Genomic DNA, 24997 nt, shown 5'->3' with positions numbered 1-24997 from the left:
TCAGTACCATACAAATAAATTAATAAAATAAAGGTATTGTATCCATCTACAACTACAAAAAAAAAAAAAAAAAAAAATAAAGGGACTGAGACTGTAGCTTATTGGTAAAGTATCCTTGGGTTCAATCCCCAGTACCTAAATAAATAAAAGAAGAAAGTGTATTGAGTTAAATCAACTTCGACAGATCTATCTCACTTCCCTCCCACTCACTTCTCTCTCTCCTGCGGATTGAACTCAGGGCCTCATGCATGCTAAGCATGTGCTCTACCACATGTTTGAGCTATGTTTCTTTTTTACTAGTGATCACCCTCACCTTCCCAGTGTCCCTCTTTACTCTGGGGGCTCTGTTTGTTTTTCCTCTAGCTGTGCATAGGGGAAGGATATGGTATTCCACGATTGAAAACCTGAAATATCTCTAATCCCTGCAAAGGCCATGAAGGATTTTTCTTTCTTGCTTCTTTCCAGACTTTCCTTACACACAATTGGTGTCAGGATTTCAAATCTGTCCCATCTCCACATGTTTTAGCTCTCTGGTTTTCCTCCTTTTCCTTCAGAAACAAACAAGATTTTCACTGTTACAGCCTTGAAGTAATTTCACTGTCACACTTTTCAAGTAATAGTCTGTTTGGGAAATAACTGGATCAGCCATATGTTAGAGCAGTTTCACACTTTTGCAGCTTGCTTTCTAAGTCTCTCTCAAAGTAGCCAGGCATTTTGGTACACACTACTTCAGGAGCAGATGGGTGCCTCTAGCTTGCGGGGGAACTGCAGTGGCATTGTCATAATGCTTTGTTCTTCTGAAGTTAGAGAATTCAGAGAGCTCTGCCCTGATTATCTAGAATGTTGAGGACAAAGATGTATTTCATAAGTAATCCTAAAGTTGAATTTAATTCTTTTTTTGTTTAGACAGTATAAAGACAAGGAAGAAGAACACCAGAGTGGCTTTTTCTCTGCTTTAACAAATATGGTAAGTCCTACTTATTTTTTTCTCCTGCTTTTAGAAATGCAGGGTTAGGTAAATCTGGCATCAGATATTCAGATGTTTGAGGTGATAGAATGATGAAGGGCCATCATCATGGCATGAGAGAGGCTACTCAGAGCAGATTTTATTTGGAACTTTGTCTCTGTTATTGAGTTCCAAAACTAGATAAGATGGGGAGAGGGGAACTTTGACTCCTCTTAGACTCATTTTTTCCTAATTAATTGATTGCTGAAGAAAAGGTGCATAGGAAGACTTTTGCTTTTGTAAGTGTTGACCCTGATTGCAGACTGACCCTTGGAACAAAGAATAGGAGAGTTTAGGGGCTGGGGTTGTGGCTCAGTGATAGAGCACTTGCCTAGCATGTGTGAGGCACTGGGTTGGATTCTCAGAACCACATATAAATAAATGAATAAAATAAAGGTCCATCAACATCTAAAAAAGTTAAAAAAAATAGGAGAGTTTAGATCTGAGTCCTCCCTACCCCCCACCCCAAATGCTCTTTTATACTCTCCTGTGGCCATGTGATCCCTAATAGCTGGTCCTATGGTCAAAGGGTCACAGTATAGTGGATGTGAGCTACTCCTCTAAAGGCTTAGTTAGGTTCTGGGCAGAGAGGTCCAAGGTTTAGGAAAAGATATTGGTCTAGCTTGCAATACTCCAGAGTAAGGTTTCATAACTTTGGAAGCACTGGCATTTTGGATCAGATAATATGGGCTAATTTTTAAGAGAGAAATCTAGGAGGTTCTAGAATTTAGGCAGATTCACAAAGTCTGTCTTCTTAGGCATTAGTATCCAAGTAATCAGCTCTAGAGCAAGATTGTTACATAGTTTATTGCAAGAAACAGTTGCCCTATCTCCTCCCACACAAAGATGCAATTTTTCCCCCCAGTGTCTTCCCATCTTCCTTCTCAGAGCATGCTCTCAGGAAAGAACCTGCTAAACTCTGAGGTATGAATGAGTGAAATCTCTCAGAGGCAAGAGAAGTATGAGTTTTGTATTGGTGTTTGATTATACAAATTGATCTAATTATGTTGCTCACAGGGATCTTCAACTTTTAGTCAAGGAGAAAAAGTTTTGTGGCATTTTTAGGGGGTGGGCATCTTTTACATGCCTCTGAAATCACACATATGAGAGGCAATTTATGCCTTTTATCTATTTGCCTGCTGTTACAAACTAAGATTTTTGTGATCTGAAGGATAAGCATGGATCTCACACAGTTCTTGTCTGAAATGCATATATCCCCTAAATATCTAGTTGGATGTAATCAGCATGCTTTCTTTGACATTTTCTTTTTTTGGGTGGGGGGTACTAGGGATTGAACTCAGGAGCACTTGGTTATTGAGCCACACCCCCAGCCTGTTTTATTTTATATTTTGACACAGGGTCTCTCTGAATTGCTTAGTGCTTCGCTTTTGGTGAGCCTGGTTTGAACTTGTGATCCTCCTGCCTCAGCCTTCTGAGCTGCTGGGATTACAGGGGTGTGCCACTGTGCCTGGCTTCCTTGACATTCTTTATGGGTTAGTTTGTGACTGCAAATAAGCAACTTATAGGAAAGATGCAGAGTGATAAGGAATTGTATGTCCTTTTAGTTGACAGTGGCTAAATTACACACTGTAAGAAAGAAGGACTACATAAAAATACTGGGATTTTAAAAAAAGTCCTTTGAGACAAGCTGATTCAGTTGGATTCTCTTCATTTATTACTTATAAATCTTTTGAGATCTTCAAAGTGAACTGGTGTTGTGTGTGTGGCTGATGATCCAAAGTTCTAAGTCTTTTCCTGCTGGAAAGAATTTGATTTTATACTGATTCAAAGGCTTCCTAGGCACATAACTTTTTCTTGCATCCTACTGTATAAAGTCTGTAATTCTCCTTTTCTTCCACAGGTGGGCAGCATGTTCATAGCAGATGCCCATGAGAAAATCTCAGTACAGTAAGTGTCTTGACATTCTTGTGCAGTGATTTGAATTTTAGTGTAGGCTATCTTGCTGGTTATGAGAGTGGAAAAGGTTACCTCTTACTAATCTTTTTCAGATTGAAACTTTTTTTGGGTGGTTTATCTAATGTTTCTTTTTTTGCTTTCTGCTTGTTTTTGATGCTGGAATTGAACCCAGGGATGTTGTGCATGCTAAGTACTGTAGCTAAGTAGTTATAGCTATTTTCCCCTTTTTTTGTGTGTGGGGGTGTACCAGGGATTGAACTCAGGGGCACTTGACCACTGAGTTACATCCCCAGCCCTATTTTGTATTTTATATAGAGATAGGGTCTCACTGAGTTGCTTAGCACCTTTCTGTTGCTGAGGCTTGCTTTGAACTCTTGATCTTCCTGCCCCAGCCTCCTGAGCTGCTGGGATTGCAGGCATGTGCCACTGTGCCTGGTTCCCCAGCCCTCTTTTTTGAGAAAGGATCATCCTCGCTAAATTGCTCAGGATGATCTCGAATTTATTGAACCTCCTGTCTTAGCCTCCTTAGTTGAGATTGGGTTTTATTTTTCTATTTATTTTTATTTTTTTGGTTCTGGGGAATGAACCCAAATGTGCTTAACCGCTGAGCCATATTCCTCGTCCTTTTTTATTTTGAGATAGGCTGTCACTAAGTTGCTGAGGCTGGTCTTGAACTTGCAAGCCTCTTGCCTCAACCATCCAAGTTGCTGGGATTACAGCATATGCCCACTATGCATGGCTCTGTCTGGGTTTTAAGTAATGGACCCTTGGAAATATCTGCTTTGGTCTTATATGTATAGAGCTTCCCAAACTGAAAAACTATTCTCGTTTCTCTCTGGAATTAAAGGAAAAAGGGCTGGGTATCTGAGGTAGTTAAGGATTTAACTGTTGGGGTAGAAAAGCAAGAGGGAAGGTAGTGAATGAACTAGAATAAGAAATGGTCAGACTGGGGGCGTAGCTCTGTCGTAGAGTGCTTGCCTAGCACATGTGAGGCACTGGTTTGATCCTCAGCACCACATAAAAATAAATAAATAAGTAAAATAAAGGTATTGTGTCCATCTACAGCTAAAAAAAATTAAAAAAATAGAAATGGTCATGGGAATTAGGGTTTTCACCTGTACACTTTTGCATATTCCCAAAAGGAAAGTAAAAGGGAACATTTGAAACTCAAAGGGATTGGTAATAGAGAACTATGGTGAAATCTTGTCTTGATGGGTATAATATTTTAACTTCTCCACTTTAAGAGCCTACTCCAATTTGTTCTCTTTTTCTTTAGAACCAATGAAGCCATTCTTCTCGCACTTTATGAAGCTGTTCATTTAAATCGCAACTTCATCACAGTATTAGCTCAGGTTGGTTACTTTAAATATCCCAATTCCTTTTTTCCCCTGAATTTCATACAGATTCATTTCATTAACAAGGCTACCTGGTATATCTGTTTAAACTCTACTTTGCATTGGTAAGTGGTAAGGAGCAAGCTACCACTTTACTGTGCCTAAGTGATATCCTCAGTGGTTGGGACAGAAGGACACTAAAATAGGCTGAGAACTCAAGTTCATGAAAGCTATGTTAAAAAATTGATAAAAAGTGTTTTTATCTTCAAGCCAGACTCTTTAAAATACGTATGTGGGTTTCTTTCTTTCTTTCCTTTCTTTTCTTCCTTCCTTCCTACCTTAGGATCTCACGTATAGGCACTCTACCATAAACTACATCCCCAACCCTTTTTAAGTTGTCTAGGCTAGCCCTGAATTTGTAATCCTCCTGCCTCAGTGTTCCAAGTAGCTGGGATTATACTAATGCATCCAGTTTAGGTTTCTATTAAAGAAAACTTTGCTTGTGTTTTTTTTTTTTTCTCAAGATGTGTATGGAATCTACTGTTTGAGGCCGCCCCCCCCCCCCACCCACCGCCCAGTACTGAGGATAGAACCCTGGGCCACTATCCCACTGAGCTACATCCCCATCCCTTTTTATTTTATTTTGAGACAGAATCTCACTAAGTCACTCAGGCTGGCCTCAAACTTGCCATCCTCTTGCCTCAGCCTCCAGAGTTTCTGGGATTATAGGCTTGTACTACCATAGCCAACTGCTGATTTGAGTTTTTTTTTTATTTATATTTTTTTAATATTTATTTTTTTTTAGTTTTCGGCGGACACAACATCTTTGTTTGTATGTGGTGCTGAGGATCGAACCCTGGCCGCACGCATGCCAGGTGAGCGCACTGCTGCTTGAGCCACATCCCCAGCCCTGATTTGAGTTTTAACTAAAAAAAATAAATAAAGTCATGTTTTAAAAGCAGTATGCTCATGTTTGGGCTCTGATTTGGAGGATGTGTATTAGTTTTCATGACATACCATAAGAGATTTTATCTACCATTCTCATTATTTCTTGGCTGCTCTCTAAATTCTAAGACTAGGGGCTGGGGATGTGGCTCAAGCGGTAGCGTGCTCGCCTGGCATGCTATGCCGCCCGGGTTCGATCCTCAGCACCACGTACAAAGATGTTGTGTCCACCAAAAACTAAAAAAAATAAATAAATATTAAAATTCTCTCTCTCTCTCTCTCTCTCTCTCTCTCTCCTCTCTCTCTCTCTTTAAAAAAAATAAATTCTATGACTAATTTTAAACAAAGAGATAATGAAGGTAATAGACTGGTAAAGTTAGTGGAGAAGAGAAGGATGATTAAAAAGAGCCACCACTCAGCTTACTTCTTAAGAGTTGATGTGGCAGGGATGGCTGGGGAAAGTCAGACAGAAAAGTCATCTGTTTTAGTTTTTACTGGATGTCTTCCTATGTCTCTCTGTCTCAGCACCCAATACACTTTTATTTCTTGTGGGTCAGGAAAGCTCCTAATGGCATAGCTCTTTTTGTGGTATCTAGTACTCCTTTGTTCACTTATATCTATTGGTCAATTTTATGGTCATTAGAACAGTCTGTAGGTGTATATTAGGTTGATCTGATGAGAGTAGTCCCTTCTCCGGTCTGGATAGAACTGCAAATGTCCTCTTTCAAGTGAATTCACCTGAGTAATTTGTTTACTCCAGATTTTTTACTTGTATGGTTCTGCAGAAAACCTTATGTAATAGGAACATAGTTGCTTAAAGAAACCTGGCCCACAGAGCTTCTTATTAGTCAGTCATTCATTGGAACTAAATGTAGAAGTCCCTCCTCAATGAACTTTTAGTATAATTATAAGGCCAGAAATCAGTAGGGATACTCGGCAGAAGATACTCAGGAAGAACTCTATTTCTATTTTCTTACCAATCTGTGTCTTCTTTCAGAGTCATCCAGAAATGGGCTTGGTGACAACCCCTGTCAGTCCTGCCCCAACAACCCCAGTCACACCACTTGGGACCACGCCACCCTCCTCTGATGGTGAGTCCATCACCTCCTTTATGTTATTGATTAATATGATCTTAGATCTTTCAGGGTGAGCATAGCTGTAAAACAAGGAACACAGTAGTTAATTCTTTCAGTAAGACATTAATGTAAGCTGGGCACAGTGGTATGCACTTGTATCCCTACCAGGGAGGCTAAGGCAGGAGAATACTTAAATCTAGGAGTTCAAGATCAGGTAGGGCAGCATAACAAGATAAAAATAAAAAAAGAAATTTGTATATAATATTTCCTTCAGTACTTCTGCAGTTCCAAAACGTTGGAAAAGATAGCCAAGTGCTTTTTCTTTGAGTAAGAAGCAGTGTAACTCTAGCTTGTCCTTGTCAGGGAATTGACAAGAATAATGAAATGCCAGCTCTGAAAGGGACCTCAGGGTTCAATATTGCCTGTTCTGCTAAATTCTCAGGTACTTGTAAGAGTTAGATATTTTATGCAATGTACTACTATATGAATATATACTAAAATAAATGTAAAATAGTAGTGTCATATCATCCAACCATTTGACAGATAAGGAAGGAATTGAGGCCAGAGAAATGAAGCAGTTTATTGAGAGTAAAGGTTTGTGAGAGTAGAGACTTAGAACTAAAATATGTAATCAGGGCAGGGACTGTGTCTAGTTTGCCCAAACATAGTCCTAGCATGGTTATAGCTTAGTACATAATTGTTGAATAAACTAATGAGGTAGTGAACCTGTGATTTACTCACTGTTAAGTGTCTGCTGGCCACTCAGAGATGGAAATGACCAGGATTTAAGTGTATTACATTTGGGAGTTTGGTAGGTATTTAAGACTTCTTCCCCTAAAAACAAGAAAGTAAATTTTTACTTTATAACATAAGAAAAAGATAACAGAACCTAAGAAAAAGGTATGTTTGAGGAGCTAGATATGTGTAACTTAATTTAAATATTACACAATGTATGTATGTATCAAAGTATATTGTACCCCATAAGTATGTATGATTTTTATGTTATTATGGATCCATTAAAATAAATTAGGAAAAATAAATTATGACCTTTGCCCAGAAATCTTTGTCTTACCTGAATTCATTCCATTGTAGGCTTAGTGTGTTCGATGGAATTCCTTAACCTAAAAATAATCTACATTTATATTGATGTTATATCTCAAATGTTGACCTAATTTTGTGTAAAGAAGTACAGGAAATCCATTTTTTATTCTTTTTTTCTATTTCCCTCCTGTTTGGTTGTGAAATGACCTCCTTTGTTCTGCTTTTTCTTCTTTAACTTTATTTTTGGTGGGGTGCTGGGGATCAAACCCAGGGCTTCATGCATACTAAGTAAGCAGTCTCTCACTGAGCTACATATTGAATTTGTGCCAGTAGTGTTTTAAGATGATATAAGTAGTACAGGAGTAAGGCAGGGAGGTGCCATTGATATTCAGGTCTGTGATAGCAAATGGGATCTGTTTCAACTTTATAGCCAAATTCTAAAATATCTTAATGAGAAGAAGCAAGTAGTGAGGATTGCCTACTTACCTGTTTATTCAGGTCACTGAATAAGCCAATGAAAATAATGTACTTTCTCTTTAAGGATGAAGTCTGCCTGGTTACCATGGATATCAAAAACCACACACACACACACACACACACACACACATACCTCAGTTCCATGTGATGTTGGGATTTGGATGCTTTCAGAGAACTGCCTTTCAAACTGTTCATTGTGAACACTTCCACCCACACACTTGATTATGCAATGGCAGGATTTGTGCTTGCTTACCTACAACTGGTGAGCTTTTATTTTTCTAGTGGGAAGATCAAGTCAGCCCACTTTGAGATGACTGTCACTCTTGACAAAAATATGCTGGGAAGAATTATGAAGCCACAGGTCAAAGGAATGGTTAGGAAGGAGATTTTAATTTGTGAGGAATTTTATTCTGTCTGTTCTGTTTGTTCTTGTTTTGCTCTCCTAACTCATTTCCTTTCTGCAGGGGTCCTAAGTATTATAACCTTATTTTTAAAATTTTTGGTTTTTAATTATAGTGCTGCTCAGTAGCCCAGTTATATTTAAAGGTATGTCACTGGAGCCATTATTTTTAAAAGCCAGCAGTTTAGCAGTTACATTTGTTCTCAGTTCAGACTTGACATTTGACAACTCCGCCTTGGCATGAGAGGACTTTCTGGTAAACTAAAAATACATATACTTCTATATTTCTACATATTATATAAGATAGTTTTCCGGTTATTGCTGTGTGTGAACCAGAAAAAAAAAGTCCCACTTACTAGTTAGATTCCTGTTTGTATTGGATAAAGGAATGATTATGGGCTCTGAGCTTCAAAAATAAGCTGTGGTTTGAAATGACAGTTTCAGGTCATTAACCTATAACATGAATTAAGACCTTTTAGTATTTCAACATAAAAATATATTTATCTTTTTGTAATTTTTTGGGGGGGGGGGCGAACTGTGGGAAAACAGCTAAGGGTTAGGCATACCAATTTCCTCTCATAAGGCTTTTTGCTGTGCTTGTTGTGTATTATGTATCCATAATATGCAAATGTTTCCCATTGTTAATAAACGTTTTCTATATACATTGTAATAACTCCAGTGGGATCCATTATACTTATGAATACATATTATAAATGATATCCTAAACTCAGCTGAGTGTTCATGGCTGAAGATATAGTACAAAGCTATAGATTCTCCAGCTTATGTGAGCCATCATGAGACTCCTTTTGTTTTTATATTATGTCTTAGTGTGAAAGCACTTAACAAGTTGACTAATTCTAATTTGAAGTCGTAGAATCTTGGAAGTCTACCTTAAGACTGTCCTATGTGGGTCAGTCCTGGTCTGGTCCCTCATTGTTCATCAGAACTGTGATTCAGTGTATATGTGAGGCTTTTTCAGAAATGACAGCTGAATAGCTGGGCATAGTGGCACATGCATGTAATCCCATCGACTTGGGAGGCTGAGTCAGGAGGATGGCAAGTTTGAGGCCAGTTTCAACAATTTAATGGGGTTCTAAACACATAGTGAGATCCTGTCTCAAAATAAAAAAAGGGGGTGGGAATGTGGCTCAGTAGTTAAGCATCCCTGGGTTCAATCCCTGATACCAAAAAAGGAAAACAAAACAGATACAGCAGCTGGATATATGAAACACAGTTCCCAGGCTGTACTAATCAGTTATGTCTACCTATTTTCAGTCTGCTATTTTTTTCAGGTTCCCTTTCATGGGGCAAGAATTATGGGATAGAATTTTGATGTAGTTTTGCCTGTTATTTCCCCCCTTTTGTGTTGCATACTTCCAGTCTAAGGGCTTGTTCTCAAAATTGAGCAAAATTTCTCCTTATTAGGAAGGAATCTTCATTTATTTTAAGCAAGAGACTCATCAAAGCAAAGCTCATTTATACTTAATACTTATCTTTCCTTTAGGTAGAAATTACAGTGCTTTTAAGAAGGGCTCTGAACCCTTTAGGGTTATGTGGGGCTGGAAGTAAAATCAGCTCTTCTTAGGATTTTGGGAGAAAAGTACTATTCCTGGAGACTGTATATAGGAGAGGTCATTGGGCTTAATCTGGGGAGTAGATACGGCTCTAGAGACCTAGGAAGAGTAAATACAAGTTTTATGGTAAGTACTTGGTTCTCCTTTTGTTGCAGGAAAAGTGTATTTAGTCATTTTCTTGCCTGCTGGCAAATTGGCTATGTGGGTAGAAGTGTTAGATGGAATATGTTATGGGCTAAGTGCATTTTATGTGTTCTATTCCAGTTATAAGTTCTGTGGAACTCCCACTGGATGCAGATGTACAGACCAGTAATCTGCTGATAACCTTCCTAAAGTATAGCTCAATTGTCATGCAGGACACCAAAGGTAAGGTATGCTACTTTGGGGGCACAGGAAGCAGGAGGTGTGGCAGGCAGCTAGAATCAATGAGCAGCATTAATATTTTGAGGTTTTGACAAGATGAACCATTGGGGCCTCCTGTTCAGGGTGATGGTTGTGATTTCTGGAAAACAGTGATTTCTCACAGCAAGGTGGAAATAGGTGATGTTGGGAAAACCTGAAACTGAAGGGAAGTTTTAAAAAAAATAGAACAGGAAAAAATTTGGTCTCTATAAAAACTAGCAACTGTCATAGCAAATCTTGGTAAGTAGATGCACTCTTCTGTGTGGGAAGTTGGGGGGATTAACATGCTTCAGGGAATTCCCTTTTGAGGACAAGAACTGAAAGTATCAGCTTGTGAGAATTAGAGGACTGTTGTGCAGAGTAGGAAGAGGTGAGATTCAGAGGGACTGTTTCCTTAACACTTAAAATAGAAGTGTCAACACTCACCCTAGAAATGCAGAGTGGGAGAGGATTGTTGGAAAAGTTTTGAGTTTTTTTCTGTTTGATTTCCCATTCTTTCTTTGCTTATGATTTTGCTATGGCCTTTTAATTCCCTGTAGCTTAGCAGACTACTTGAGCTTAGAGTAGGAATGAATTTGAGACTTAACAAATTCTATCCAATATATATGCCAGTTTTTTTTTTTTTTCCTATTTAGTGTTTTTTCTTTACATACATAAAATTTACCCTTGTAACCTTTTTAAATTTGAGATGGGGACTCACCATGTTGCCTAGATTGGTTTTGAACTCCTGGTCTCAGGGGATGCTCCCACAGCATCCTGTGTGCTGGGGCTATAGGTGTGTACCATTTTTAAGTGTACAGTTAGGCATTAAGAGCATTTATGTTCCTGTGCAACCATCATCACTATCCATTTCCAGAACTCTTTTAAAACTGAATCCGTGTACCTATTAAACACTAAGACTCCATTCTCCTTATCCCTGAGTCTCTGGAAATCTCCATTCTGCTTTCTGTCTATATGAATTGACTACTCTAGGTACTTCATATAAGTACAGTTTATCCCAGTTTTAACATTTCTAGGAAATAGGCCTTTTATTCTATTGTAACATTGAACTACCCACTGTCCGCCCCACCTCAGTCTGGTGCTGGGAAGGGAAACAAAGGCCTCTTGCATCTCTTGCATACTAGGCAAGAATTCGACCACTAAGCTACACCCCCAGCACTGAGCTAGCATTTTTTCTCCTTTTTTTTTTGTACTCGGAATCAAAGCCAGGGGCTCTTTACCACTGAGCTGTATCCCCAAGCCCTTTAATTTTTCACTTTGAGAAAGGGTCTCACTCAGTTGTTCAGGGCTTTACTAAATTGCAGAGGCTTGCCCCCAACTTGTGATCCTCCTGAGTATAGGTGCATGCTACCATGCCTGCCACACCTAGCTAGGATTGAACCCATGGGTGCTTAAACACTGAGCCACATCCCTAGTCCTTTTTTGTATTTTAGAGTCAGAGTCTCACTGAGTTGCTTATGGCCTCGTTAAGTTGCTAAGACTGGCTTTGAACTCACGATCCTCCTGCCTCAGCCTCCTAAGCTACTGGGATTACAGGAGTGAGTGCCACACCTAACTTTTCTTTCTTTTTTCTTTTTCTTTCTTTCTTTCTTTTTTTTTTTTTTGTAGTTGTGGATGAACAGAATGACTTTATTGTATTTATTTATTTATTTATTTTTAATTTTTTTTTTTTTAGTTGTGGATGGATACAATACTTTTGTTTATTTTTATGTGATGCTGAGGATGGAACCCAGTGCCTAACACATGCTAGGTCTCCGCTCTACCTCTGAGTCACAACCCCAGCCCCATATCTAGCATTTTAATGAACATTTTTTTAGAGGTTGATCCAGTGGCTTCTTTCACTTAGAAGGATTTGTTTGTCTAATTACAAAGTAATTGAAGTATTACTTTTTAAATATTAAAACTTTGTAGCAATAGTTAATTTAGAAAGTAAAAGTGCTTTCAACTAAGTTTTCCAAAATCAATCAGTCTTTTTTTTAGATATACATGGCAGTAGAGTGTATTTTGACATACATTCATGGAGTATAACTTCCCATTCTTGTAGTTGTACATGATGTGGAGCTACATTGGTCATGTATTCATATATGAACATAGGAAAATTATGTCCGATTTATTCTACTGTCTTTCTTATTTCTATGTCCCCCTTTTATTTCTCTTTGTCTAATTCAAAGAACATCTGTTCTTCCCTCACACCTCCTTATTGTGTGTGAGCATCCACATATAAGAGAGAACATTCAGCCTTTGTTTTTACGGGATTGGCATATTTCACTTAACATGATAGTCTCCAGTTTCATCCATTTACCAGCGAATGCCATAATTTCATTTTTCTTTATGGCTGAATAATATTCCATTGTGTATATGTACCATATTTTCTTTATTCATTCATCTGTTGAAGGCCACCTACGTTGATTCTGTAGCTTAGCTATTGTGACTTGAACTGCTATAAACATTGATATCACTGTAGTATGCTGATTTTAAGACTTTTAGGTACATACCAAGACACTCCTTTGTGTGCGTGTGTGTGTGTATACCAAATATAACTGTTATGTATGTGTCTTGTTATGAACCCAAATATAAATAGGTCAGCTGGGTGGTTCTATTTCAAGTTTTCTGAGGAATCTCCACACAATTTTCCCTAGGGGTTGCACCAATTTGCAGTCCCACCAGCAATGTATGAGAGTGTACTCTTGTCCCCATATCCTCACCAACATTTATTGTTACTTGTATTCTTTTTTTTTTCAGTGGTGCTGAGGATTGAACCCAGGGCCTGTGCATGTGAGGCAAGGAAGCACTCTACCAACTGAGCTATCTCCCCAGCCCCATTACTTGTATTCTTGATAATTGCCATTCTGACTGGAATGAGATGAAATCTCAGTGTAGTTTTTAATTTGAATTTCTCTAATTGCTAGAGATGTTGAACACTTTTTCATATATTTATTTGCTGACCATTCATATTTCTTCTGTGAAGTTCCTTTGCCCATTTATTGGTTGGGTTGTTTTTTTGGTGTTAAGTTTTTTTAGTTCCTTATATATCTGGAGATTAATGCTGTATCTGAGGTGCAGTTGGCAAAGATTTTCTTCCATTCTGTAAGCTCTCTCTTCATGTTCTCTCTCTTTCTCTCCCTCTCTCTCATACACACACACACACACACACACACACACAGATATACATATATTGTAGATGGACACAATACCTATATCCTATATTTATTTGTTTTTTTTATATGGTGCTGGGGATTGAACCCAGTGCCTCACACATGCCAGGCAAGTGCTCTACCACTGAGCCACAACCCCAGCCCCTCTTTTCATATTCTTATTGTTTCTTTTGCTGTGAAAAAGCTTTTTAGTTTGATATCATCCCATTTGTTAATTTTTTTTTTTTTTGGTACTAGGGATTGAACTCAGGGGCACTCAACCACTGAACCATATACCCAGCCCTTTTTTCTATTTTATATAGAGACAGTGTCTCACTGAGTTGCTTAGGGCCTTGCTAAATTGCTGAGACTAGCTTTGAACTTGTGATTCTCCTGCCTCAGACTTCTGAGCTGCTGCGATTAGAGGCATGAGCCTCTGCTCCCAGCTTTGATTCTTGATTTTACTTCTTGCACTTTACGAGTCTTGTTGAGGAATTTGGTTCCAAAGCAGACGTGATGGAGCATTGGGCCTACTTTTTCTTCTAGTAGGCTCAGGGTCTCTGGTCTAGTGCCTAGGTCCTTGATATTTTACTTTGAGATTTGTGTAAGGTAAGAGGGGTTTAATTTCATTTTGCTACATATGGATTTCTAGTTTTCCCAGCACCATTTGTTAAAGAGGCTATCTTTTCTCCAGTATATGTTTATTGCACCTTTGTCTACTATGGGATAACTGTATTTATGTGGGTTTATCTCTGTGTTTTATGTTCTGTACCATTGGTCTTCATATCTGTTTTGGTGCAAATGCCATGCTGTTTTTGTTACTATAGTGCTATAGTATAATTTAAGGTCTGATATTGTGTTGCCTCCTGCTTCACTTTTCTTGCTAAGGAAGGATTGCTTTGGCTATTATAGACCTCTGGTTTTTCCAAATGAGTTTTATGACTGCTTTTTCTATTTCTATGAAGAACATCATTGGAATTTTAATAGGAATTGCATTAAATCTGTATAGCGCTTTTGGTAGTATGGCCGTTTTGGCAATATTAATTCTGCCTATCCAAGAACATGGAAGATCTTTCTATCTTCTAAGGTCTTCGTAACAAAATCAATCACTCTTAACAAATTGAAATATATTTTATTTTTCCTTTGAAACCTTCCCTGTATGGATCTTTAAATCCTATTTTAGGAACTGACTGCTTAGTAAATAAAGTTAAGAGATTATTTGTTTGTTTTGTTTTGTTTTTATAGTAGTGGGGATTGAATTCAGGGCCTCATGCATGCTAGGAAAGCACTTTATCACTGAGCTACGTCCCCAGAACAAAGTTGGAGTTCTTAAATTGTGGTCTGTGGACTAACTTCAGAGTCCTAGATATCAAAAAAGCCATTTTCATGGTAGAGGCACAATTTTTAAAATTATTTTTGCTATCTTACTTTCTGTGAAAAGAGATTAATACCTTATGGATGGTTTAAGGTTCTTGCAGGCATTTAATATACTTTTTTTTTTTTTTTGTAGTTGGACACAATACCTTTATTTATTTTTATGTGGTGCTGAGGATCGAACCCAGCACCATGCACATGCTAGGCAAACTCTGTACCACTGAGCCATAAGCCCAGCCCCATTTAGTATACTTTTGAAGGCTTTTATTTGCAAAGTGAACTGAACAGGTGCTTGTATGAGGGTTTTGGGAATCTAGAATGTAGTTGAAAAGCAAGAGTGGTATAGAAGGGGAGGACCAGTTTCAGGGGCTTTTGGAGTGAGAAGGAAACACTGGTAGATAGAGGTAGGAGAGTAAAAGACAAATATGGGAAATGAAGACTTGCCAGAGCAGGTTGGTGAGTCTGAGCCATGTTATATTCAGACATATTTGCATTAGCTCTTGGAGATTTATACCTTGCAAATTTAGATTTTTTTCTCTTATGTGTTATGATTGTGCTCTTTCAAGAGTGAGATCTACTGGGCATGGTGGCTCTTGCCTGTAATCTCAGTGATTTGGGAGCCTGAGATAGGAGGATCCCCAAGTTCAAAACCTGTCTCAGGAATTTAACAAGGCCCTAAGCAATATAGTGAGAGTTCGTCTCAAAATAAAAAATAAAAATGGCTGGGCATGTGGCTCAGTGGTTAAGTACCCCTGGGGTGGGTCAATCTCTAGTACACCCCCGCCCCCTCAAATAAAGGAGAGCTACACACATGGTGAGATAGATGCAGATATTCCATATCACAAATGCCTAACATAGAATAGTCCATTGAGAACTGCCAAGGTGGCTGAATCTTGAGACTTGGCAAATGAGACCTGGCAGGCAAGGATAACAAGATTCTTGTATATGAATTTCCTGAGGCTATTGTTTCTTTATGGAAATGGGTAACATCTTTCTTTATCTTGAAATATTGTAGCAAACATAGAAGAGAGAAATTGCATGAATGTGACCCAGAAAATGAACTTTCAGCTTTGCTTGATGTAACACAGTGAATTGAGGCTGTGTTGGAACTCATTTTTAGCTGTAAATCATTATATCTTTGTCCTGGTCACTTCACTGTCTGTAGAATAGAAGCCAAAATTTAGGGCAAATTAATTGCAATATGGGTGGTCTCAGTGTTTCTAAACTCAGGCTGCATTAGGTATTTGCCAACAGGGAGACTAAATATGATAAAGGGCAAGGTTAGGTACGATGAAGAGTTAATTTGAAAAATGGTCCCTGTGAACTTCATTGGCCTAGCTCTCTTCTGGTCTTAATCCTTGACCTATTGTGTCATTCTCTGGCTAACAGGATCACATTATGTTCTTAGAGGCAACTTTTTCTCAGCTCTATACCTGTTCTCCACCTAGCATATTATGTTTTTCTTTATTATGTATCTATCCCTTGATATTTATAAGAAGATACTTTTAATAGATAAATATAAATTGTATAGTATAATCTGGGCACAGTAGGGCACAGCTGTAATCCCAGAAACTCACAAATTGAAGCCTTAGAAATTTAGCAAGACCTTGTTTCAAAATTTAAAAATAAATAAATAAATGAAATATCTGTAAGCTCAGCAATTTGGGAGGCTGAGGCAGGAGGATTGCAAGTTTGAGCCAACTTCAGTGAATTAGTGAGGTCCTAAGCAACTAAGTGAGATCCTGTCTCAAAATAAAAAATTAAAAGGGTTGGGGATGTGGCTCAGTGGTTAAGCACTCCTGAGTTCAATCCCCGTGTTATGGTTTGGATGTGAGGTGTCCCCCAAAAGCTCATGGGTGAGACAGTGCAAGAAGGCTCAGTGGAGAAATGATTGGGTTGTAAGATTCTTAACCCAATCAGTGATTTAATTCCCTGATAGGGATTAACTGAGTAGTAACTGAAGTGGTAGGGTGTGGCTGGAGGAGGTGAGAATTGAGTTGTGGCTTTGAGTATATGTTTGTATCTGGCTAGTAGATTCTCTCTCTGCTTCCTGCTCACAGTTTGAGTTGCTTTCCTCTGCCACACTCTCCTGCTATGATGTTCAGCCTCACCTTGAGCCCCAAGGAAAGTAGCCCGCCTTCTATGGACCAACACCTCTGACACCATGAGCCCTCAAATAAACTTTCCTCCTCTGCAATTGTTCTGGTCAGGTCCTTTAGTCACAGCAGGGAAAAAGCTGACTAAAACACTCCAGTACTAAATGAATAAGTAAGTAAGTAAGAAAATAAATAAATAAAATAATATCCTGGGGTATGGATAGAGCCAAGAAAAAGCTTCTAAAAACATAATAAAACTGGCAATATTGTTCAGTGATAGAATGCCCCTGTTTTCAATTCCCAGTAACAAAACAAAAGCTATAAAATCTGTAATAAATAGCATGTTGCAAAGTGTAATAATAAAACAAACATGTGAACTTACCATTCAACTTAAAAAAGTAGAACACTATTAATGCTGTTGAAGGTTCTTTCCCTCTGGAGATATTCCACTTTCTCCCTTGAATGCCTAGTCCTTGCTTTACCCCAAAGGCATCTTTCTTTTGCAGTTGCTATCCCCATTCTACCTTGAAAGTATATCTATTTTCCTAAATAAACCTCTGTCTGTGCCTTTCATGTTTATCATTATCTTGATTTGATTCTGCTTTTTAACCCTTTCTGATTTTTGTGTTGCTACCTCAAAGGAGCATCTGATGTACCTTTATTTTATTTTTTAAAAATATGGGACGCTTCACGAATTTGCATGTCATCCATGTGAGGGGGCCATGCTAATCTTCTCTGTATCGTTTCAGTTTTAGTATATGTGCTGCTGAAGTGAGCACCTGATGTACCTTTAAAATGGACATTAGTTAAAAAAAATGAACATTAGTGCTGGGGTTCTGGCTCAGTGTCAGAACACTGGCTATCATGCTCAAGGCTTTGAATTTAATCTCCAGTACACCTGTGCACACATGGACATAGGAAAAAAAAATTTTAACATAGACTTAAAGTTGCTTCACTGAAGTTTTGATAGTTTTAAACTTGGTTTTGTTGGGAGTTTTTTGTTTTCTTGAGTTTAAAACATGTCTATATTGAAATGTATCTTACATTTAAGAAAAAAAACTCATTTTTTTAGGTGTAGATGGACACAACACAATGCCTTTATTTTTATGTGGTGCTGAGGATCGAACCCAGGTCCTGGCCATGCTAGGCGAGTGCTCTACCTTTGAGCCACAATCCCAGCCCCTCATTTTTTTTAAGTTGTATATGGACACAATACCTTTATTTTAGCGAGGCAAGTGCTCTACCACTGAGCTATAATCCCAGCCTGCCTGCCTTATTTTTGTATTCAGAAACTGTTTTTTTTTTTTCTAAGTGGAAAAATGGCTACAAGTTAGAAGAGTGTCCTGAAACTAGTTTTGCATAGGCAATGGTATGGCTCTACTGCCAGCTATAGGGAATCAGATAGGGATTATTAGCACTTTTTTTGCACTGCCTGTCTCTGAGAAGAGGACTGCAACCCCCATTATACCTTCTAATTGTTAAGTTTTAATTGATAGGTTCTGTCTTTGAGGAAGAAGCCGGTTAATGTCAAGAAGAGTAATATTAGCTAACTTCTGTGGCGCTGCAATCTGTCAAGAGGTCTTTCCAGAATGGACTTTGATCTTAAAGCAAATATGAAAATCATGAGCTATTTTTTTTTTGGATGCACAGGCATGGCCCTCTTCTTACCTCCATTTCACTCTCTTACAAAGTTCTTGGAAAAAAGTTTTCATGGTTTTGGTAATTGGCAGTGATGAAGTAATTTTTTCCTCCGGTACTGGGGATTGAATCCAGGGCTTTGTACACACTAGGCAAGCACTGTGGCACTGTCTTTTTTGGTCATTTGTATGTGGGCCTAGAGCTCTGTTATGGAGGTTACTGCCTTCTATTCTTCTTCTTTTCTGTGTTAGGGATTAAATTCAGGGCCTTGCACATGGTTGGCAAGCATTCCACCACTGAGCTACCCCTCCACCCTTTGCTTTCTTTTTTAATGATTAGAATGTGAGCTCTGGGAGCTGGAGACCTTTGTTAGATCAGTATGATAGTGCCTAGTACAGTGCCTGCTACATAGTAGGTGCTAAATAAATAGTTGTTGAATGAATAACTTTGTTAGGAGTTAAAATCTTTTTTTGTTTTTGCCTTTTTGTACCAGGGATTGAACCCAGGGGCATTTGCCACTGAACCACATCCCCAGTTCTTTTTATGTTTTATTTAGAGACAAGGTCTCACCGAGTTGCTTAGGACCTCATTAAACTGCTGAGGCTGGCTTTGAACTTGTGGTCCTCCTGCCTTAGCCTCCCAAACTGCTGGATTATAGGCATATGCCACTGTGCCACTCTTAAAAATCTTTAAGAGTTCATATCTTTCCAGGTCATAAATAATGTGCACAGTGCAAGGAGAAGTATGGACTGGACCCTCCAGTTAATTTCTTTCTGATTTCATTGTTGATTTACTATGAACAGTCATGAAACCTTTCTAGATTTTGTGGTAGGTAGTATAAATGATGGTGCTTATAGGTGGTAGACAAGGGAGTGGGAAAGGGACTGGATCTGACTATTCAGAAGCAAAGGGCTAGTTTGGACACAAAGGCAATGGCCCATGACAAGGTTACAGGGCAGTCCTCTCTTACCAGTTCTTGGGTCACGTTGGAAAGATTTCAGATATGTCTCAGAGTAGCAGGCATGAAGTTATTTGAAGGGATAGGAAAAGGGAAAAGAAGACACTCTGAAGGGAGAGAGTGAGTCGTCTTAGGATGATAAGGAGCATTACAAGGGTTAGATGACTCTCAGGAAAGTGTTTAACATACTAGCAGGATATTTAAGGAGGAAAAAAAAGGAGGTTTTCTGTGGGAATTCTCTTGCCTGGGAGGGAAGGTAGATATACTCTAGTAGTATCTTGATTTTCATTCATGAATTTTGTGGGGAAAGAGAGTTGTGAATGTTACTTTTAATGATATATACCTTTATTTTCTGTTAAAATGTGATCTGTGTGATGGACAGAGAATGGTGTATTTTTGTTCACAGATGAACACAGGCTTCACAGTGGCAAGCTCTGTCTGATCATCCTTACGTGTATTGCAGAGGTATGTCTCAACAGCCTTCCTTCTGGTATTGGTTTGTCTCTTACAAAGTGCTGTTTTTCCTTGCCCTGTCCCTTGCTTCCTTTTTCACGACTTTTAGTGTCCTAATGCTTGGGAGAGAAAATCTTCCCTCTCTGTATTGTCTGTTCCTTCCCACTAGAAAGTAAACTCCAACAACAGGGTCTTTGTTGTCTTTTCAATTTTTTTTTTTTTGGTATCGGGGATTGAACCCAGGGGTACTTTAACCACTGAGCCACATCCCGAGCCCTTTTTTATACTTTATTTAGAGACAGGATTTTGCTCAGTTGCTTAGGACCTCACCAAGTTGCTGAAGCTAACTTTGAACTCAGCCTCCCGAGTTGCTGGGATTACAGGTGTACGTTACCATGCCCAGCATCTTTTTACACTTTATTCTCTGTATCAGGCATATGGTAGAGGTTCAACCAGCATTTACTAGATGCATTAATAATGAATTGTGATATGGTAACTGCTATAGTTGAGAACTAGAAGATTCTGGATTTTTTTTTTTTTTTTTAAGGAATTTTAAACAAGGGAGTTATAACTCTTTAGAAAGAATAATCTTGTCTCTTTGAAGCTACTCTTTTTGGGTCTTTTGCATTTAGCAATATAAAAGAGGAGTTTGGATTTCCTGGGGACAAAGGAGTAGAGAAAATATACAGGGTGGGGAGTGATTGCAGTTTGGTGAAGAACAAGACTGAGGGGAAAAAAAGGAAGAGGTGCTTATGGTTTGTGAAGAGGCACTTTGGATTGGATTAATTAGGCTCTAACTCATCATGGATCTTAGTGACATATAGCTGTGGCAGAACCTGAGTCAGTTTAGAGCTAAATTTATAGCTTCAACCTCTCCCCTTCATTATTCCTTACTCTTTTCTCTCTTAAGAAAAATAGTCAAGGTGGTCCACATGGAATAGCAATCTCTCATAGTTTCCTTATTTATGTTCTCTGTGGGAAGATGACCTCCTTTCACAAGGCTACGGAAATCTGGTTATAGAAGTGCTGCTTATTAGCAGTGGGCCTGGTGTAATTGCTTTTCAAAAATCTTTCGAAGAAAATCTTTAAAGAAGTTGTTTTTAACAAGTTGCAACAGTTCCCAGTAATTGGAGTCTGTAAGCATGTCAGATCTTCAGAAGAGGTGTTGGGAAAAGGCCAAGGATGTTTATTGCCAATCCTTGGTGAGAAGTTTTTGATTTTCAATCAGTCTTCAGCAAAGCCAGAGGTAGAAAGGTCTTACCTGCTTCCACACTGCCTGTGTAGCACTTTTCTCCTGCTATGCTGAGCTCATTCCTAGTAGAGCACAGACCTTTCTGCTTATTCCTAGAGTCTCATGAGGAGCCTGTGCATGCATCCTGCAGCCCCTAAGAAAACCTTCAAGCTGTCACAAACAGCTGACTCCTTGGGCATATGGGAAGGAAAAGGGAATAGGAAAACAGTTTCTTCTTAGTATTTTCCTTAAGTATTTGGGTCTTAATTTTTATTGTTTTAATTTTTTAAGAGATTTTTTTTACCAGTTAAAAATATACTGGGAAAAAAAAGATATAAAATCTCATGACTCAAATAGGGTTTGATGTAAAGGCTCTAGTGGACTGATCCCATTAGCTTTCCAACTGATTTGTGAAAATAGATTTTGTTTTTTTTTCTTTTTGTATTGGGGATTGAACCCAGGAACGCTTTACCACTGAGTAACACCCATGTTCTCCCCTCCCTCTGCCATTTTTTTTGAGACAGTGTTTTGTTAAATTGTCCAGATTGTCCTTGAACTTGCACTTCTCTTTCTGCCTCACCATGTCTGGCCAAAGTTGTTCTTTAAATCTAGGGATTTGTAGAAGGTGTGATAGATTATACTGAATTTCTTAAATATAGCTCTTACTCCTTACTTTTTCTTGATTTTTATCAGGATCAGTATGCCAATGCATTTTTGCATGATGACAATATGAATTTTCGAGTGAATTTACATAGAATGGTAGGTGTTACTTTTGCTTCTTATTTTCTCAGAGAATATATTTTGTTGGCATGAAATTAATTCTACTAGAACAAAAAAGGATGGGAAATTGTACCAAAAGATTCTTGCATGACTGCTGTTCAGTAGACTCATTATCTTTGGGACTTTTGTGCATCAGAGAACTGTTTCTTGCTCAAGAGAGGATAGAAAGAGCCATAACCATAAGAGACACTGCATTGTTATCAGAATGTGTCAGTAACGTTCCAGTTTCAACCAAGTGATGGGTCTCAGCCTATGTTTTCAAAATGTAATGTGATCTTAGATTGGCCAAGACTAGGTGCTCAATGATTTTATTCATCTGAAAGATAGGACAAATAGAATATGGAAGATCAGGAACTATCCTCAAGCTGTAGGTATGTTTAAAAAATATTGCTTTGAGGTTTAGATTTGAAACTTTTGTTTTTCCTTTTGGTACCATTGTTGCATCTATAACCACCACCATCACCTCCTCTTCTTTGCTTAATTATTATTATTATTTAAATTATTTTTTAGTTGTAGATGGACACAATACCTTTATTTATTTGTTATTTTTATGTGGTGCTGAGGATCAAACCCAGTGAGATACATACATGTGAGACGAGCACTGTAGCTACAGCCCCAGCCCTGATTTTTTTTTTAATCAAAGAAAATTACAAGTGTACCTCTTTTGATGTTAATAATACTGTTCATGTGGTATCAATAGAATAAAAGTAAAAACAGCAACTTTTCTATTTAGTGTGCATCAGTGCCCTTTACGACTGTTGCCTTGCTGTGAATTGTATTTTTGTCACCCACTTTTGCTGGTAACTGAGAAGCATTTACAAGTCTTCCCTGTTCCCACCTCCACCATAGAAAAAGAGGAAGAAAAGGTAGCATCTCTGCAGAAATGATTTTATTTGCATTAGAAACATATGTGATAAGACATTGGATATCAGTTCATTTGTCTGCTAATTTCCTTTTTTCTTTTTGTGTGTGTGAAGCCTATGAGACACAGGAAGAAGGCAGCAGACAAGAACCTTCCCTGCCGTCCTTTAGTATGCGCGGTACTAGGTGAGTGAGTATCATCAAAATTGGCATTTTTTTTAAGGCAATGATAGATTTTCATGAATAAGATCCTGGTTGATATGTTTCTTCTTCAGAGAAGTTATTAGTTATGTTTCTTCACTGGCCTAAGAAATCATGTTTATTGTGTGATTGATAGCAATCCTAGTGAATAGAGTATTCAATAAAGGGTGCTGTTGTTCAAAGAAAGCCTTTTCCAGGGAAACAAATGACTATGTCTAAACTTTATACTTGATTTAAGTTTATAAATTATCTTACTCTTGATCAAGATTTCGAAATTCTTCCCTTTTTTTCATGGTCCACATTGATGTGTCAGGTGGTCAGGAGTCTTGAAGTTCAAAGTTCAGGCAAATACAAAACTTCCCCTAAGTAAATGAGGCTGAGAAGGGGTTGACAGAGCTGACAGGTAATTTTATCTGCCTAGAATCCTGTATTTTCCTTAAGGGAATTAGCAGAACTCTCTCTCTCTTTGTGTGTGTGTGTGTGTGTGTGTGTGAGAGAGAGAGAGAGAGAGAGAGAGAGAGATACTGGAGATTGTACCCAGGAGTGCTGTACTACTTAGCATCCCTCAGCCCTTTTCATTTTTTATTTTGAGGCAGGGTCTCCCTGAATTGCCCAGTGTTTTGATTCTGTTGCCTCAGCCTCCTGAGTAACTGGAATTACTGGCATATGCCACCATACTTAGCAATAGAACTTTTTTTTTTTTTTTGTACCGGGGATTGAACTCAGGGGTGCTCAACCACTGAGACATATACCCAGCCCCCTTTTTATATTTTATTTAGAGAGAGGGTCCCGCTAAGTTGCTTAGGACCTGTATAAGTTGCTGAGGCTGGCTTTGAACTTGAGATCCTCTTACCTCAGCCTCGTAGCAGTAGAACTCTTTCAAAATCTTGATTTTAGAAACTGTTGTTAAGACTATGTAATAAGCATTATATAATAAACTTTTGTTGAACCAGAGCTTCACAGATTATTTCAGTTGATATCTATCAAACAATGTGATAATGAGATGGGATAGACATAGTTTTAGAACTAAGACTGGTTACACAGTGTGATCTATAATTTCTTCTTCTGCTTGCCTTATTACTCTAGTCTCTAGTATGACTTCCCTCTTGCATTGTATTAGTGCCATTGGTTTCCTCATTCTGGAGTAATGATATAAATTTCATCTGTACAATGAAATTTTCTGTGTATTTGAATTTATTCAGGGAGTAGGAAAGTGAACTTTTTTTTTTTTTTTTTGTGGTGCCAGGGGTTGAACCCAGGGTCTTGTGCATGGGAGGCAAGCACTCTCAACTGAGCTGTATCCCCAGACAAGAAAGTAAACTATTTTTGTTGTTGTTGTTGTTAATTTACAAGTGGCAGATGGTGAACAGTGTTGCAAAAAGTGTCTTATACAAAATAAATTTAGGCATATGTGATTGCAGATGTGGGTAGAGGATGCCATTCAGCATGAATTCAAGGTGTATGGTACTTAGAAACTTTTTTTGCCCCAAGTCAGAGGCAAAGAATGCATTTATTCTAATTGATCTAGTTTTTCTCCTTTCCCTTTTTAGACTTGATGGTAGAGTTTATTGTAACACACATGATGAAGGAGTTTCCTATGGATCTCTATGTGTAAGTACCATGATTTATTTAATAAGTGCACATCTATTTTAAAGAATCAAGTGTTGGGAAATTTATGGTTATGTATATTTTACTTAAGAAAAACAAATTTAGGGCTGGGGCTGGGGCTCAGTGGTAGAGCACTTGCCTAACACGTGTGAGGCACTGGGTTCAATCCTCAGCACCACATAAAAATAAATAAATAAAGTTAAAAAAAAGAATTCTGTTTAAAAAAAAGGAAGAAAAACAAATTTATATGTGAATTGTTAGGGAACATTTTATATATCTTTTCAGAGGGCAAAAAAGTACAAACCACAGTTAGGATTCTGCACATATCTTCATAATCACTTTTAGGGACGTTGTATAGGGACCTGGCCTGATGCCTTAAAGAAGTGAACATAGGGTGCTGTTATAATCTAAAGATATGTAATACCAGCTGATGATTTAGTTGTCTCAGGGCTTTAACATTAAAGTAGTCAGTGGTAAATAGAACTAAGATA

The 24997-nt window shown here is 38.2% G+C and overlaps 1 protein-coding gene and 1 non-coding gene across 4 annotated transcripts in view; one reads left to right on the top strand and one right to left on the bottom strand.

Moving 5' to 3' along the window:
• Armh3 (armadillo like helical domain containing 3) overlaps positions 1 to 24997 on the top strand; it is a 188716-nt gene that overhangs the window by 36087 nt on the left and 127632 nt on the right. For all 3 annotated transcript variants that reach the window (XR_009227314.1, XM_046450063.1, XM_046450062.2), the window contains exons 11-19: positions 907 to 967; positions 2868 to 2914; positions 4200 to 4275; positions 6200 to 6293; positions 10035 to 10136; positions 19779 to 19837; positions 21750 to 21815; positions 22814 to 22883; positions 24449 to 24509. Coding sequence is in view for 2 of the 3 variants with exons in the window: in XM_046450063.1 (XP_046306019.1) it covers positions 907 to 967; positions 2868 to 2914; positions 4200 to 4275; positions 6200 to 6293; positions 10035 to 10136; positions 19779 to 19837; positions 21750 to 21815; positions 22814 to 22883; positions 24449 to 24509 (636 nt within the window). In the remaining variant the exon portion in view is untranslated. The remainder of the gene's footprint in view (positions 1 to 906; positions 968 to 2867; positions 2915 to 4199; positions 4276 to 6199; positions 6294 to 10034; positions 10137 to 19778; positions 19838 to 21749; positions 21816 to 22813; positions 22884 to 24448; positions 24510 to 24997) is intronic.
• On the bottom strand, positions 17449 to 17555 carry LOC124096621 (U6 spliceosomal RNA). Its single transcript, XR_006852925.1, has one exon. It is a non-coding gene; the product is annotated as a U6 spliceosomal RNA (small nuclear RNA).

The sequence above is a fragment of the Marmota monax genome, unplaced genomic scaffold (assembly GCF_021218885.2).
Source record: "Marmota monax isolate L192 unplaced genomic scaffold, Marmota_monax_Labrador192_F-V1.1 WCK01_AAM20220418_F8-fsc00004, whole genome shotgun sequence".
Classification (NCBI taxonomy): domain Eukaryota; kingdom Metazoa; phylum Chordata; class Mammalia; order Rodentia; family Sciuridae; genus Marmota; species Marmota monax.
The sequence above is the reverse complement of the archived record's forward strand: the minus strand, read 5'-3'. Positions and strand labels throughout refer to the sequence as shown.